General features: G+C 43.6%; 1 protein-coding gene across 1 annotated transcript in view; it reads left to right on the top strand.

Annotated features, from left to right (window-relative positions):
- The first annotated feature begins 2,967 nt into the window (after positions 1–2,967).
- LOC119969129 (keratin-associated protein 5-1-like) overlaps positions 2,968–14,611 on the top strand; it is a 148,432-nt gene continuing 136,788 nt past the window's right edge. Inside the window, exons 1-2 of the mRNA XM_038802347.1 lie at positions 2,968–3,076; positions 11,762–11,896. Coding sequence (XP_038658275.1) covers positions 2,968–3,076; positions 11,762–11,896 — 244 coding nt within the window. The remainder of the gene's footprint in view (positions 3,077–11,761; positions 11,897–14,611) is intronic.

The following is a 14,611-nucleotide window of genomic DNA, read 5'->3' as shown; positions in this document are numbered from 1 at the left end:
GACCCGGACTGAAACAGCGAGGAGAGGACCTGGCCTGAAACAGCGAGGACAGGACCCGGACTGAAACAGCGAGGAGAGGACCTGGCCTGAAACAGCGAGGAGAGGACCTGGCCTGAAACAGCGAGGACAGGACCCGGACTGAAACAGCGAGGAGAGGACCTGGCCTGAAACAGCAAGGAGAGGACCTGGCCTGAAACAGCGAGGACAGGACCCGGACTGAAACAGCGAGGAGAGGACCTGGCCTGAAACAGCGAGGAGAGGACCTGGCCTGAAACAGCGAGGAGAGGACCCGGACTGAAACAGCGAGGAGAGGACCCGGACTGAAACAGCGAGGAGAGGACCTGGCCTGAAACAGCGAGGAGAGGACCTGGACTGAAACAGCGAGGAGAGGACCTGGCCTGAAACAGCGAGGAGAGGACCGGACTGAAACAGCGAGGAGAGGACCTGGCCTGAAACAGCGAGGACAGGACCCGGACTGAAACAGCGAGGAGAGGACCCGGACTGAAACAGCGAGGAGAGGACCTGGCCTGAAACAGCGAGGAGAGGACCCGGACTGAAACAGCGAGGAGAGGACCTGGCCTGAAACAGCGAGGACAGGACCCGGACTGAAACAGCGAGGAGAGGACCCGGACTGAAACAGCGAGGAGAGGACCTGGCCTGAAACAGCGAGGAGAGGACCGGACTAGGACTGAAACAGCGAGGAGAGGACCTGGCCTGAAACAGCGAGGACAGGACCCGGACTGAAACAGCGAGGAGAGGACCCGGACTGAAACAGCGAGGAGAGGACCTGGCCTGAAACAGCGAGGAGAGGACCGGACTGAAACAGCGAGGAGAGGACCTGGCCTGAAACAGCGAGGACAGGACCCGGACTGAAACAGCGAGGACAGGACCCGGACTGAAACAGCGAGGAGAGGACCCGGACTGAAACAGCGAGGAGAGGACCCGGACTGAAACAGCGAGGAGAGGACCCGGACTGAAACAGCGAGGAGAGGACCTGGCCTGAAACAGCGAGGAGAGGACAGGACCCGGACTGAAACAGTGAGGAGAGGACCCGGACTGAAATCCATATACACCATGCAGACACGGGACGAAACTCCGCACAGGCAGTGACCCAAGCCGGGAATCGAACCTGGGACTCTGGAGTTGTGAAGCAACTGTGCTAACCACTGTGCTACCGTGCTGCTCAATGTTGTGTCTTGTTGTGAACTAAATTCTGTCGAATAAGTGATTCATTCAAATTCAATGTACGAAAAACTGTGTCTGAAGTTGAATCTTCAGCAGGTCTCGCTGATTTCGTCAAAAAAGCACTCCCTCTGCAGACTTTACGTTGTAGGATTGTGTGCTGCTTGCCTGAGTACTCTGGCTGGAGCAGCCCATCCTCCTTCTGCAGTCTGATGGCGTCATGTTTTGTCAGTGGCTTGAGCTTAATCGTGTGCTGATCATAATATTACCTGTTTAGTATGGTGCTGTTTGATTTTGTTGAGAACATACAAATGATCAGGATCCTTGACTTGTATTGCAGTTAACTTTGTTCTGGCGACACTGTTAAAAAGCATTTTAGCTGGTCATAGTCCTGAGCTTAGTGGAGTTGCTCTGCATAATAACAAAGCAAATTGAATGTCAGATTGCGAATCATTTGCCTTGCTAATGAGTTGCTTGATGATGTGCACACCTTTCTCAACTTTCTCATTTGATTATGGGTAGTCTGGACTCGATGTCACATGATGAAATGAAATGAAAATCGCTTATTGACACGAGTAGGCTTCAAACGAAGTTACTGTGAAAAGCCCCTAGTCGCCACATTCCGGTGCCTGTCCGGGGAGGCTATTACATAGTGATGAAAGTTGTGGGTATTGGAAAACTGTCCATTCCCAACTCGCAAAGCAAGGACCATTATCGGACATTACCGTGTGTGGAATCCCATGTCTCGAATATGTTTCCTTACAAGCCTTTATTTTTTAAAAGATAAATTGAGAATACCCAATTCATTTTTTTCCATTTAAGGAGCAGCTTTGCTTGGCCAATCCACCTAACCTGCACATCTTTGGGTTGTGGGGGCGAAACCCATGCAAACACGGGGAGAATGTGCAAACTCCATACGCACAGTGACCCAGAGTCGGGATGGAACCTGGGAGCTCAGCGCAATGAGGCAGCAATGTTAACCAATGCGTCACTGTGCTGCCCCTTACAAGCCTTTATGACAGATGAAAACGTAAGATCACGATGTTTCATGACCTCTGGAAAGTTTGAGTAGTAGTCCATGATGAGAACACAGTCTCGACCTGTAGCATGAAACAGATCGATGCCTACTTTTTTCCATGATGATGTTGTGAACTCATGTTGCTGAAGTTTCTCCTTACATTGTGCCGGTTGATGCTTCTGACAGGTGTCACACGTCATGACCATGTCAGTTATTTCTTTGTTGATGCCAGGCTAGTAAACTGCCAGTAAACAGAACCATATTCTGGATCACAGAAATGTTCTGGTGTGACACTTTGGTCAGACACCTGGGTGGAATTCTTTGAGCCTGCGCCAGATCGGAGAAGCTTCGGGGGGGGGGGGGGGGGGGGGGGGGGGCGCACAAATCTCGCCATGCCGCTCCGACGCCGGGACGCTATTCTCCGGGGAGCGGAGAAATGCGACAGCGTTTATGATGGTGTCAACGCTTAGCCTCAGGATCAGAGAATCCCGCCCACTGTCTGAAATATTGTATCTCCCAAGAAGGTTAAAGATATTTGCGCAAATGTGCACTTTGAGTGGTTTAGTTTCAGTCCATATGGATGGATTCTTTGAAACACCTTTTTCAAACAATGAATGTGGTATTCTTCTGTGTGGACCATATAATTATGACATCAACGTCGATTCTTACACCATCAATGCCCTCAGTCATCTGCTCCATTATCCAATGGAAAATCTCTGAAGGTGAGATTATCCCAAAAGGCATGCAGTTAAAGCAGAAGCGTCCAAATGGATATTGAATATGCACAACAATCTGCTCATGTCATCAAGTTGCATCTGCCAGAAACCCTGAGACGCGTCGAGTTCAGTGAAGATTCGAGCATTGGCCATTTCGCATGTAATCTCTTCATGCTTAGAGATAGGGTCATGTTCCCTGCGAATTTTTTGTTCAGATCATTTGGATCTATGCAGATTCGAAGATCTCCAGATGGCTTCCTAACACATATTGGAGAACTGACCCAGTCAGTCGGCTGCGTGACTTGAGAGATGATTCCTTGTGCCCGTAACCTTTGAAGTTCTGTTTTCAAATTCTCGCGCAAGGGAGCTGGAACCATCCCAGGCGGATGAACTACAGGTTTTAAATCTTTTTTCAGTGAAATCTTGTACTGGTAAGGTAACGTGCCCATACCTTTAAAAATGGCAGGGTATTCTTGAAGTATCTGCTGGATCTCATCTTCCATGTGTCATGTATCCTGAGTATTCATAAAAATTCTTTGAAGAAGCCGCAAGTCTTTGCAAGCCTGAACGTCTAACCGTGATGATTTCTGGTTGTCCACGATCTCAAATCATAGTGTCTTCTTGACCTTCTTATTTGCGACTTTGAGATGGCACGATCCTTTTGAAGAGATTTGGTTGCCATTGTAGTCTTTCAGCCTACCTGCAGCAGGTATCATCTCGTGTTCCATGGAATCGAGTTGAGAGCTTTGCTTGTCAGTCGATTGGCTGAAGCCCCAGAGTCAAGCTTGAAAAATACTGGAAAGTTGTGAACTTGCACTGTTGAGGTCCATTCAATATCGGTGTTGATCACGTTGATCTGATGAGGAGCATTAGTTTTGCTTGAGACCCCTCAGTCTTTTCAATTATCCCTACGAAAAATGTGTTATTGAAGGAAAATTGATCCTCTTCGGTTGAAAAATTTTGTTCAGATTTGTTGTGCTCCGATGAACCCATGCTGCACACATTGATGTTCTTGGTGTGAGAGATTGATATTGCGCTGCAGATCTGCACCGTGAGGCATAGTGATTAACTTTTGCACACTAAACAACGTTTGCTTTGAGCTGGTGTTATGGGCCAGGGTTTAGAGAACCCCAAATTATGTCATGGAGTTCACCTGACCCACAATTTTTAATAGTTTGTGGTTATGGGGAACAAGCGGGTTTACTCTGCCGGTGTGATGCAAACAGAAATCTACAGTACTTTTAAATTAAAATAATGTTTACTTATGAAACCAGTTCACACAGCAAACATCTTAACAACTATCAACACCAATAAATCCCCAAAGAATACAGTGCTCGATAGATAACCCCTAATAAATCCCCAAACAACATCCGGAAGACAAAAAACCCTTTTAAACACAGGGATCAGTTTTAAATTCACTATTGAGAGCAGTCAGTACTTTGAAATCACCCAATTGATTTGGAGACAGTCTTTAGTTTGCAGAGAGAGATCCTTATGCAGCTGCTTGCTTTGCCTGCAGCTATCCAGCTCTCAAAACTAAACTAACCACACCCTGTAGCAAACAGCCTAAAACAAAAGTAAAGCAGACAGACAGCCCAGCTCCACCCACTCTCTAACATCACTGCAGCTCTCTAATAAACCATTATTTCTTAAAGGTACATCCAGTACAACTATTTTATAAACACCCATTTCTTAAAGGTACTCTCACATGACCACTTCCCCCCAAGAAAAAAAATCCCCATCAATTTCAAGATGTTTTCATTTTTCACCTTTTCACTTTCCTTTAAGAAATATGGACAATGAATATACGTTTTTTTTTTAACAAAACAAAACACGCAAACATTTAATAATAACAGTCCATTTTTGTTCTTATTCCTCCAACTCGAACCTGCTTTTGTTCATCACATTTGTGACAAAGCATCGGCTATCACATTTTCTCGTCCTGCCATATGTACTATTTTTAAATGAAATGGGTGTAACAATAAACTCCAGCGAAACAGTCTTGCATCGTTCTTCCGGAATTGCTCCAAAAACTTCATCGAAACAGTTTTGCGTTGTTATTCCGGAATCGCTCCAAAAGCTTCAATGGATTATATATAATGGAATATATATAATGGTGTCAGACGGATTATACATAAATGTGAAAATGTTGCAAAGCCAGCACCAAACTCAACATCTCCTTTTCAATCGTTGAATACTTTTTTTGGTGAGAATTCAATTTCTTTGAAAAATAACCAATAGGCCGCTCTAGCCCTTCGTTGTCGTTTTGTAGAAGCACCGCACCTACGCCCACATCACTCGCATCAACAGCTACTTTGAATAGTTTGGTATAATTTGGGATGGCTAACAGGAGCAGTGGTTAACACAGCCTTCAGGCCGTCAAATGCCTGTTGACACTCCGCTGTCCACTGGAATTTGTCACGCTTCTTAAGCAAGTCCCTCAGTGGAGCGGCCACACTGCTAAAATTTGGGATAAATTTCTGGTAAAATCCACTCATACAAAGAAATCGCATGATTCCCCGTTGTGTCGAGGGTATCGGAAACTCCCGAATAACTTTTGTTTTGCACATCCCGTGGGACCATTGACCCTGTCCGATTGTATGGTCAAGGAAAGTGACTTGGGCTTTTCCAAATTCACTTCTGGCTAGGTTTATCACCAAACCCGCCTCCTGAAGTCGATCGAATAACTTCATCAGATGCTTTAAATGTTCTTTCCATGTCTGGCTAACAATTAGCAGATTGTCGATGTATACCGCACCATTGAGTAATCCTGAAACAACTTTTTTAGTTAACCGTTGAAATGTGACTGGGGCGTTTTTCATGCCAAATGGCATAACTTTGAATTGGTATATACCACATGGTGTCACAAAAGCTGAAATCTCCTTCGCCCTTTCAGATAAAGGTACCTGCCAGTAACCTTGAAGTAAATCCAGTTTGGAAATAAAAGCTGATTGTCCCACTTTCTCAATGCAATCCTCCAAACGTGGAACAGGATAAGAGTCAGTTCTTGTAACTGCATTAACCTTTCTATAGTCCAAACACAACCATTGCGTACCATCTGGTTTAGGTACCATCACTATGGGTGAACTCCAATGGCTTCAACCCACTTCAATTATGCCATTTTTAAGCATGCTCTCAATCTCTTTGTTAACCTGTGCTAATTTTAACGGGTTAAGTCAATATGAATGTTGTTTGATTGGAACAGCATTTCCCACATCTACATCATGAATAGCCATTTTAGTACTCCCCAATTTATCTCCACAAACTTGCCCATGTGATACCAATAACTCTTTCAGGTCAGTTTGGTTTTCCTCTGGAAGGTAACTCAACAATTTCCCAATTTTTAAGAACATCTTCGTCTTCCAATTTAATTTGAGGTATGTCAAATTCACAGTCATCTGGATTTGGTTCATCACTTTGAGTTAGAATCATTCCAACCTCCTTTTTTTCTCCTTCCTTTTCCAAGTACCTTTTAAGCATATTCACATAACACACGGTGAATTTTCCTTCTATCTGGCATTCTTGCCACATAATTCACCTCACTTAATTTCCTTTCAATCTGATAAGGTCCACAAAACCTTGCTTTTAAAGGTTCATCTACCACTGACAAAACTACGAACTTTGGATTTCTTGTCCAATAATGCAAGTTTTGACTGCTCACTCACCAAATTTTCCTTAATCAATTTAAGTGGTTCTCTTACCTCATGACCAAAAATTAGTTCAAAAGGAATGAATTTGGTTGACTCATTCGGTGCATCCCTAAGTGCAAACAGAACGAATGGAATTCCTTTATCCCAATCTTCTGGATAACCTTAACAATAATCTTAACAATGTTGAGACATTGTCTTTAATGTCTGATGCCACCTTTGTAACACTCCCTGTGATTCTGGATGGTATGCAGTTGATTTAAATAGTTTCATTCCTAAGCTAACCATAACTTCTTTGAATAATTTTGAGTTAAAATTTGATCCATGATCCAATTGTATTCAGTGGGTAGTCCATATCTAGTAAAGAATTAAGTAACTCCTCCACATTCTTTTTAGCTGTAATATTACGTACTGGAATGGCCTCTGAAACCTAGTAGACACATCCATTATAGTCAAAATATATTGATTCCCACTTTTCGTTTGAGGAAGCGGTCCTACGCAATCAATGAGGACTCTTGTAAAAGGTTCCTCAAATGTTGGAATGTGTATTAAGCGTGTTGGTTTTATCACTGCCTGAGGTTTTCCTATCACTTGACATGTGTGACTTGATCGACAAAATTTAACTACATCTTTATGTAGTCTAGGCCAATAAAAATGTTTTTGTATTTTAGCTTGAGTTTTCCTTATTCCCAAATGACCTCCCACTGGTATGTCCAGTGTAATTTGCAACACCTCCTTTCTATACCCTACTGGCAATACTACTTGATGAACCTCTGCCCACTTTTCATCCATCTGCATACGTAAAGGTCTCCATTTTCTCATCAAGACATCATTTTTACGGTAATATCACTCTGGTTTCGACTCAGATTCCTCTGTATGCTTTCTGATACATCTGGTTTATTTCTACATCTTTCTGTTGTAACTCTGCCAATTTTCCTGAACTAAAACTATCCGTCTCATCCTCCACCTGTTCTTTTCCAACCAAAATCAAAATTGTTTCTGATAATTGCACTTCATCTTTATCTCCACTCTCTGATTTCTCCTCTTGTGACTTTGCGATTCCTGCCTGTGACTTTGCGACCTTGTTACTAGACAATCCGGAAAATCCCAGGATATTCATCCTTCATCACTTCAGTTGTCTGATTTTCCACTGGCTTATCAACCACAGTAGGCATCACTCCTACCTGTGATCCAGCTATATCATTACCCAAGATAAACTGTATTCCTGGACAAGATAGTTTCTCCAGTACTCCTACTACCACTTCACCACTCTTCACTGGACTTTCCAACATTACATTATATAATGGAACGCTACTCCTCTCACCCTGAATTCCACATATTACCACGTGTTCTGACAACATTCGTCCCAAACTACATAACTCCTCATCTCTTACCATCAAAGATTGACTAGCTCCCATATCTCTGAAAGTTGTGACTTCTTTACCTGCTCCCCCTGATACACATGAGTAACTTTACCCACACAAGTAAATTCTTTAAAGACATCTGGCACCTTCATATCAATCTTTTGCTCTTCCTTTGCTTCACGTGGGCTTTCCTTTACCACTTGAACAAACCCCACTGTCTTATCCTGTTTTACCACATCAGCCTTCCCAGTGCTTTTCTTCCACCACCAACAGTGTGACTTTACATGGCCTAGTTTATTACAGTGAATACATTTGAAACTTTTCATGTATCTTCCACCCTCTTGGATTTCCTTTTTAATCTGAGGTATATTCTCCTTATTATCTCCCATCAGAACACCTTTACCACTTGAGTATTTCTCATGTCCCCAGTTTCTATCCCTCACAGGCTGAAACCGATATTGTAAGCCAAACTTTGATTTTTGAACTAATTCATAAAAATCTGCCATTTCTGCTGCTAATCTCACAGTTTTAACCCTCTGCTCTTTAACATGAGTTCTCACTATATCAGGAATTGAATTTTATAAACTCCTCCAAAAGTATAATTTCTCTGAGAGCTTCATACGTTTGGTCTATTTTCAAAGCCCTTATCCATCTATCACAATTACTCTGTTTGATCCTTTCAAACTCCATGTATGTTTGACCAGGTTATTTCCTTAAATATTATGGCCATTTTATCGAGTTGAAACTCTCACTTTTTTTCCATTCCTCTCTCTTTTTCTCTTTCCCCTCTCTCTTTTTCGTTTTCCATGAGCTGTGTCTCTCTTTCTCTTTCTTTTTGTTCTGCTCGGTCTATTCTTTCTTTTTCTCGCATTGCGTAATCAAGCTGCTTTCATTCTTTTTCATGTTCAAGTTGCTGAATCTGCAACTGGATCTTTGCCATTTCCAATGAGTCAGACTGTATCTCAGGCAATTTTAAATGCTCAGCTACCGCCAGAAGTACCTGTATTTTTGTATTTTGTCAGGGAATGTTAACTGCAATGTTTTTGTCAAATCTAAAAGTCTGTTTTTAGTCTCTCTCAGTAAGGTACTGCATGTGACCATCTCCACCCCTAAAAACGTCAGAGCCTCTGAAAGAACCATTGTCCACAACACACTCCCTACTTAAACTAGAATACCACAACTGAAAAGCAACCACAATATGTTCACCCCTCACTGTCTTTAACTTCACTAAGCCAATCCAATAGATGGACTTTTATCCTCCTCGAGCTCCCAATTTGTTATTTGCCAGGATTTAGAGAACACCAAAATATATCATGGAGTTCACCTGACCCACAACTTTTAATAGATTATGGTTATGGGGAGCACACGGTTTTACTCTACAGGTGTGATGCAAACAGAAATCCACAGTACTTAAAAATTTAAAAAATGTTTGTTTATGAAACCCGTTAACACTTTATAAACCCAGAATAACCATCTTAACAACTATCAACACCAATAAACGGGGCAGCACGGTAGCATGGTGGTTAGCATAAATGCTTCACAGCTCCAGGGTCCCAGGTTCAGTTCCCGGCTGGGTCACTGTCTGTGCGGAGTCTGCACATCCTCCCCGTGTGTGCGTGGGTTTCCTCCGGGTGCTCCGGTTTCCTCCCACAGTCCAAAGATGTGCGGGTTAGGTGGATTGGCCATGCTAAATTGCCCGTAGTGTCCTAAAAGAAAAGTAAGGTTAAGGGGGGGGGGGTTGTTGGGTTACGGGTATAGGGTGGATACATGGGTTTGAGTGGGGTGATCATTGCTCGGCACAACATCGAGGGCCGAAGGGCCTGTTCTGTGCTGTACTTTTCTATAAAAAAAATCCCGAAAGAATACAGTACTCGATAGATAACCCTTAATAAATCCCCAAACAACATCCAGAAGAAAAAAACCCTTTTTAACACAGAGATCAGTTTTAAATTCAGCACTTTGAAATCACCCAATTGATTTGGAGGCAGTCCTTAGTTTGCAGAGAGAGATCCATATGTAGATCCTTGCTTAGACTGCAGCTATCCAGCTCTCAAAACAAAACTAAACACACCCTGTAGTAAACAGCTTAAAATGAAAATAAAGCAGACAGACAGCCCAGCTCCACCCACTCTCTAACATCACTGCAGCTCTCTAATAAACACCCATTTCTTAAAGGTACATCCAGTACAGCTATTTTATAAACACTCATTTCTTAAAGGTACTCTCACATGACCACTTCCCCCTAAGAAAAAAAAACCCCATCAATTTCAAGATGTTTTCATTTTTCACCTTTTCACTTTCCTTTAAGAAATATGGACAATGAATATACGTTTTTTTTAACAAAACAAATTGAACTTTCAAAATACAGTAATGGTTTCTTGCTCAAAGCAAACAGCTTGCGCAGACTTTAGGAGTTAGAGTGGAAATACGAAAATACGAAATAAGGATAGTGAGGAGTTAGGTAAAAGGTATAGCGTGATCCTGGAATAGCACCAATCTCTGCGGAACCCCACGAATCACTGCAAGACTCTTGGTAAAAGACACATTAATTCCTATTCTTTGTTTCCAGTCTGCCAACCACTTTTCTATTCATCTCAATACACTACCCGTAATCCTATCTGCTTTCATTTCACACGCTAATCTCTCAGTTTGGACTTGTCTAAAGCCTTCTGAAAGTCCAAATGGACCACATGCACTGGCTCCCCTTAATCAGCTCTACTGGTTACATATTCAAAGAATTCTAGATTTGTCAAGCAAGATTTCTGTTTTGTAAATCCATGCTGGCTGTCTGATCCTGCTGCTGTTTTCCAAGTGCTATTAAATCTTTCATAATGCATTCTAGAATTTTTCCCATTACTAATGCCGGGTTTACTGATCTATAATTCCATGTTTTCTCTCTACCTTTTTAAATAGTGGAGTCACATTAGTGACCCTCCAATCTGTAGGAACTGTTCCAGGGTCGATACAATCTTGGAGTATGCCAATGTATCCACAAATTCTAGTGCCACTTCCTTAAGGATTTTGGGATGTAGATTATCAGGTCCTGAGGATTTATCACCCTTCAATCCTATCAATTTCCCCAACAGCATATCTCTACTAAACAAAAGCAAATTACTGTGGATGCTGGAATTTGAAACGAAAGAGAAATTGCTGGAAAATCTCAGCAGGTCTGGAAGCATCTATATGGAGAGAAAAGGGCTAACGTTTTGAGTCCAATGACACTTTGTCAAAGCTAACAGACAGAGAAAGTGTTCTGTCAAATGTTCTGTCAAGTGTTCAGATAACAGACAGAGAAAGTGTTCTCTATCTGTTAGCTTTCAAAAAATTCTCTTACAATTTTCTGCTAATATTGATCTTGTTCAGTTCCTCCATCTCACTAAACCCTGTGATCCCAATATTTCTGATATATTATTTGTATCCTGCTTTATGAAGACAAAACCAAAGTATGTATTTAGTTGCTCAGCCATTTCTTTGACCGCTATTATAAATTCCTCTGTTTCTGACTGTAAGGAACCGACATTTGTCTTCATTAAACTTTTTTTCTTCACTCACCAATCAAAATTAAAATTTTTTTTTTTAATGTTCCCCATGACAGAAATTGGAGTCGGAAATGCAAGGATTAATTTTATTTTCACAATCTGATTCCCCATAAGATAAAGTTAGGGAATGTGGCTATAGTGCCTGATGACCATCGGCTGCTTTCCCCTTTCAGGGGGAGAGCTGACTGGTGGTGGTTTAACCTGAGGAGCACCACACCTCAGATAAAGGGCAAGGTTGAGAAGGTGGGACCTTCGTCTGATTCCACCCTCACTGTGATCCGTTTTCTTTCCTCAGATAAAACGGGATCCTGTCCGATACCAATTGGCATTGGACCTTGTGTCGAATATTGTACAGACGACAGTGGATGTCCTGGGAGGAAGAAATGCTGCAGTAATGGATGTGGCCATTCTTGTTTCTACCCCGTGAAAGGTAGAACACAACATCCAGACACACAGAGAATATCACTGCATTGATGTGATTGACACTGAGAGTAACATAGATGACCTTGAGATAGAATGAGAATAATAATAACTGGCAGTGAGATAAAGTGAGGGTAACAGCGAGTGATAGTGAGTTAGAGTGAGACTAATAGTGAGTGACAGTGAGTTCAAGTAATAGCGAATGCGAGTAAGTTAGAGTGAGAGGAATAATGAGTGGCTGAGCTAAAGTAATTGTGAGTAGCAGTGACATAGAGTGAGAGTAACGGTAAGTGCCGGCAAGATAGAATGAGATTAATAGTGATTGGCAGTGAGTTACAGCAATGGTGAGTGGCAGTGCGATAGAGGGGAGTAACAATGAGTGGTAGTGAGTAATAGTGAGTGACGGCGAGTTTGAGTGAGCATAATAATGAATCATGATGTGGATGAAAGGAGCAAAACAGCTGGAGACGTTAGTCAAGAAGCCATACAGCATGCTTGCCTTCATTTGCCGGGGCATTGAGTTTAAAAATTGGCAAGTCATGTTGCACCTCAGTTAGGCCACACTTGGAGTATAGTGTTCAATTCTGGTTGCCACACTACCAGAAGGATGTGGAGGCTTTAGGGAGAGTGCAGAAGAGATTTACCAGAATGTTGCCTGGTATGGAGGGCCTTAGCAAAGAGGAGAGATTGAATAAACTTGGTTTGTTCTCACTGGAACGTCAGAGGTTGAGGGGTGACCTGATAGACATCTACAAAAGTATGAGGGGCATAGACAGAGTGGATAGTCAGAGACTTTTTCCCAGGGTAGAGGGGTTGATTACTAGGGGGCATGGTTTAAGGTGCAAGGGGCAAGGTCTAGAGGAGATGTACGAGGCAAATCTTTTTACACAGAGCGTAGTGGGTGCCTGGAACTCGCTGGTGGAGGAGGTGGTAGAAGCAGGGACAATAGTGATGTTTAAGGAGCATCTTGACAAATCCATGAATACGATGGGAATAGAGGGATACAGACCCCGGAGGTGCAGAAGATTTTAGTTTAGACGGGCAGCATGGTCGGTGCAGGCTTGTTACTGTTGGACTTCTTACTGTGATAATGACTGGCAATGAGATACAGCGAGAGGAATAGTGATTAGCAGTGGGAAACAGTGAGCGACAGTGAAGTATAATGGGAATAACGACATTGAAAACAGCGCGAGAGGAGAGACAGCCAGGACATTGAAAAGAGCGCGAGAGGAGAGACAGCTGGGACATTGAAAAGAGCGCGAGAGGTAAGACAGTCGGGACATTGAAAACAGCGCGAGAGGAGAGACAGCCAGGACATTGAAAACAGCGCGAGAGGAGAGACAGCTGGGACATTGAAAACAGCGCGAGAGGAGAGACAGACAGGACATTGAAAAGAGCGCGAGAGGAGAGACAGCCGGGACATTGAAAACAGCGCGAGAGAAGAGACAGACAGGACATTGAAAAGAGCGCGAGAGGAGAGACAGTTGGGACATTTGAAAACAGCGCGAGAGGTAAGACAGCCAGGACATTGAAAACAGCGCGAGAGAAGAGACAGACAGGACATTGAAAAGAGCGCGAGAGGTAAGACAGCCGGGACATTGAAAACAGCGCGAGAGGAGAGACAGCCAGGACATTGAAAACAGCGCGAGAGGAGAGACAGACAGGACATTGAAAAGAGCGCGAGAGGAGAGACAGCCGGGGCATTGAAAACAGCGCGAGAGGAGAGACAGCCGGGACATTGAAAAGAGCGCGAGAGGTAAGACAGCCAGGACATTGAAAAGAGCGCGAGAGGAGAGACAGCCGGGACATTGAAAAGAGCGCGAGAGGTAAGACAGCCGGGACATTGAAAACAGCACGAGAGGAGAGACAGCCAGGACATTGAAAAGAGCGCGAGAGGTAAGACAGCCGGGACATTGAAAAGAGCGGGAGGGGACACATTGAGAGCGGCGGGGTGCCAGTGGGAGCAAAGATAATATAAGGCGGGAACCGGAAGTACGACCCGCGGACTTCTGGGAAGGATTTTCTCCTAGCCAATAAATTGTGGTGGAGAGGATACCCGAGACACTACACGTGTAGTGTCTCCCACCCGCCCTCCTCCTCTAACCTAATAATAAGACCCATTGGGGTGAGCAGGTAAGTGCTATATTATATTATTATTTTTTTATTTGTTTTATATTTGTTTACCAGAACTTGGTTGAAATTAAGTGGGATGGCAGGGAAGGTAGTGCAATGTTCCTCCTGCAGGATGTTTGAGGTGAGGGATGCCGTTAGTGTCCCTGCTGATTTTACCTGCAGGAAGTGCAGCCAGCTCCAGCTCCTACAAGACCGAGTTATGGTACTGGAGCTGGAGTTGGATGAACTTCGGATCATTCGGGAGGCAGAGGTGGTCATAGATAGGAGCTTCAGGGAAGTAGTTACACCAAAGACTGGAGATAGATGGGTAACTGTAAGAGGGACTGGGAAGAAGCAGACAGTGCAGGGACCCCCTGCGGTCGTTCCCCTGAGTAACAAGTATACCGTTTTGGATACTTGTGGGGGGGACGACTTACCAGGGGTAAGCCATGGGGTGCGGGACTCTAGCACGGAGTCTGTCCCTGTTGCTCAGAAGGGAAGGGGGGAGAGGAGCAGAGCATTAGTAATTGGGGACTCAATAGTCAGGGGCACAGATAGGAGATTTTGTGGGAGCGAGAGAGACTCACGTTTGGTATGTTGCCTCCCAGGTGCA

Source organism: Scyliorhinus canicula, chromosome 7, assembly GCF_902713615.1.
Source record: "Scyliorhinus canicula chromosome 7, sScyCan1.1, whole genome shotgun sequence".
In the NCBI taxonomy this organism is placed as follows: Eukaryota; Metazoa; Chordata; class Chondrichthyes; order Carcharhiniformes; family Scyliorhinidae; genus Scyliorhinus; species Scyliorhinus canicula.
Note: the sequence above shows the minus strand (reverse complement) of the source record. Positions and strands in the feature narration are given on the sequence as shown.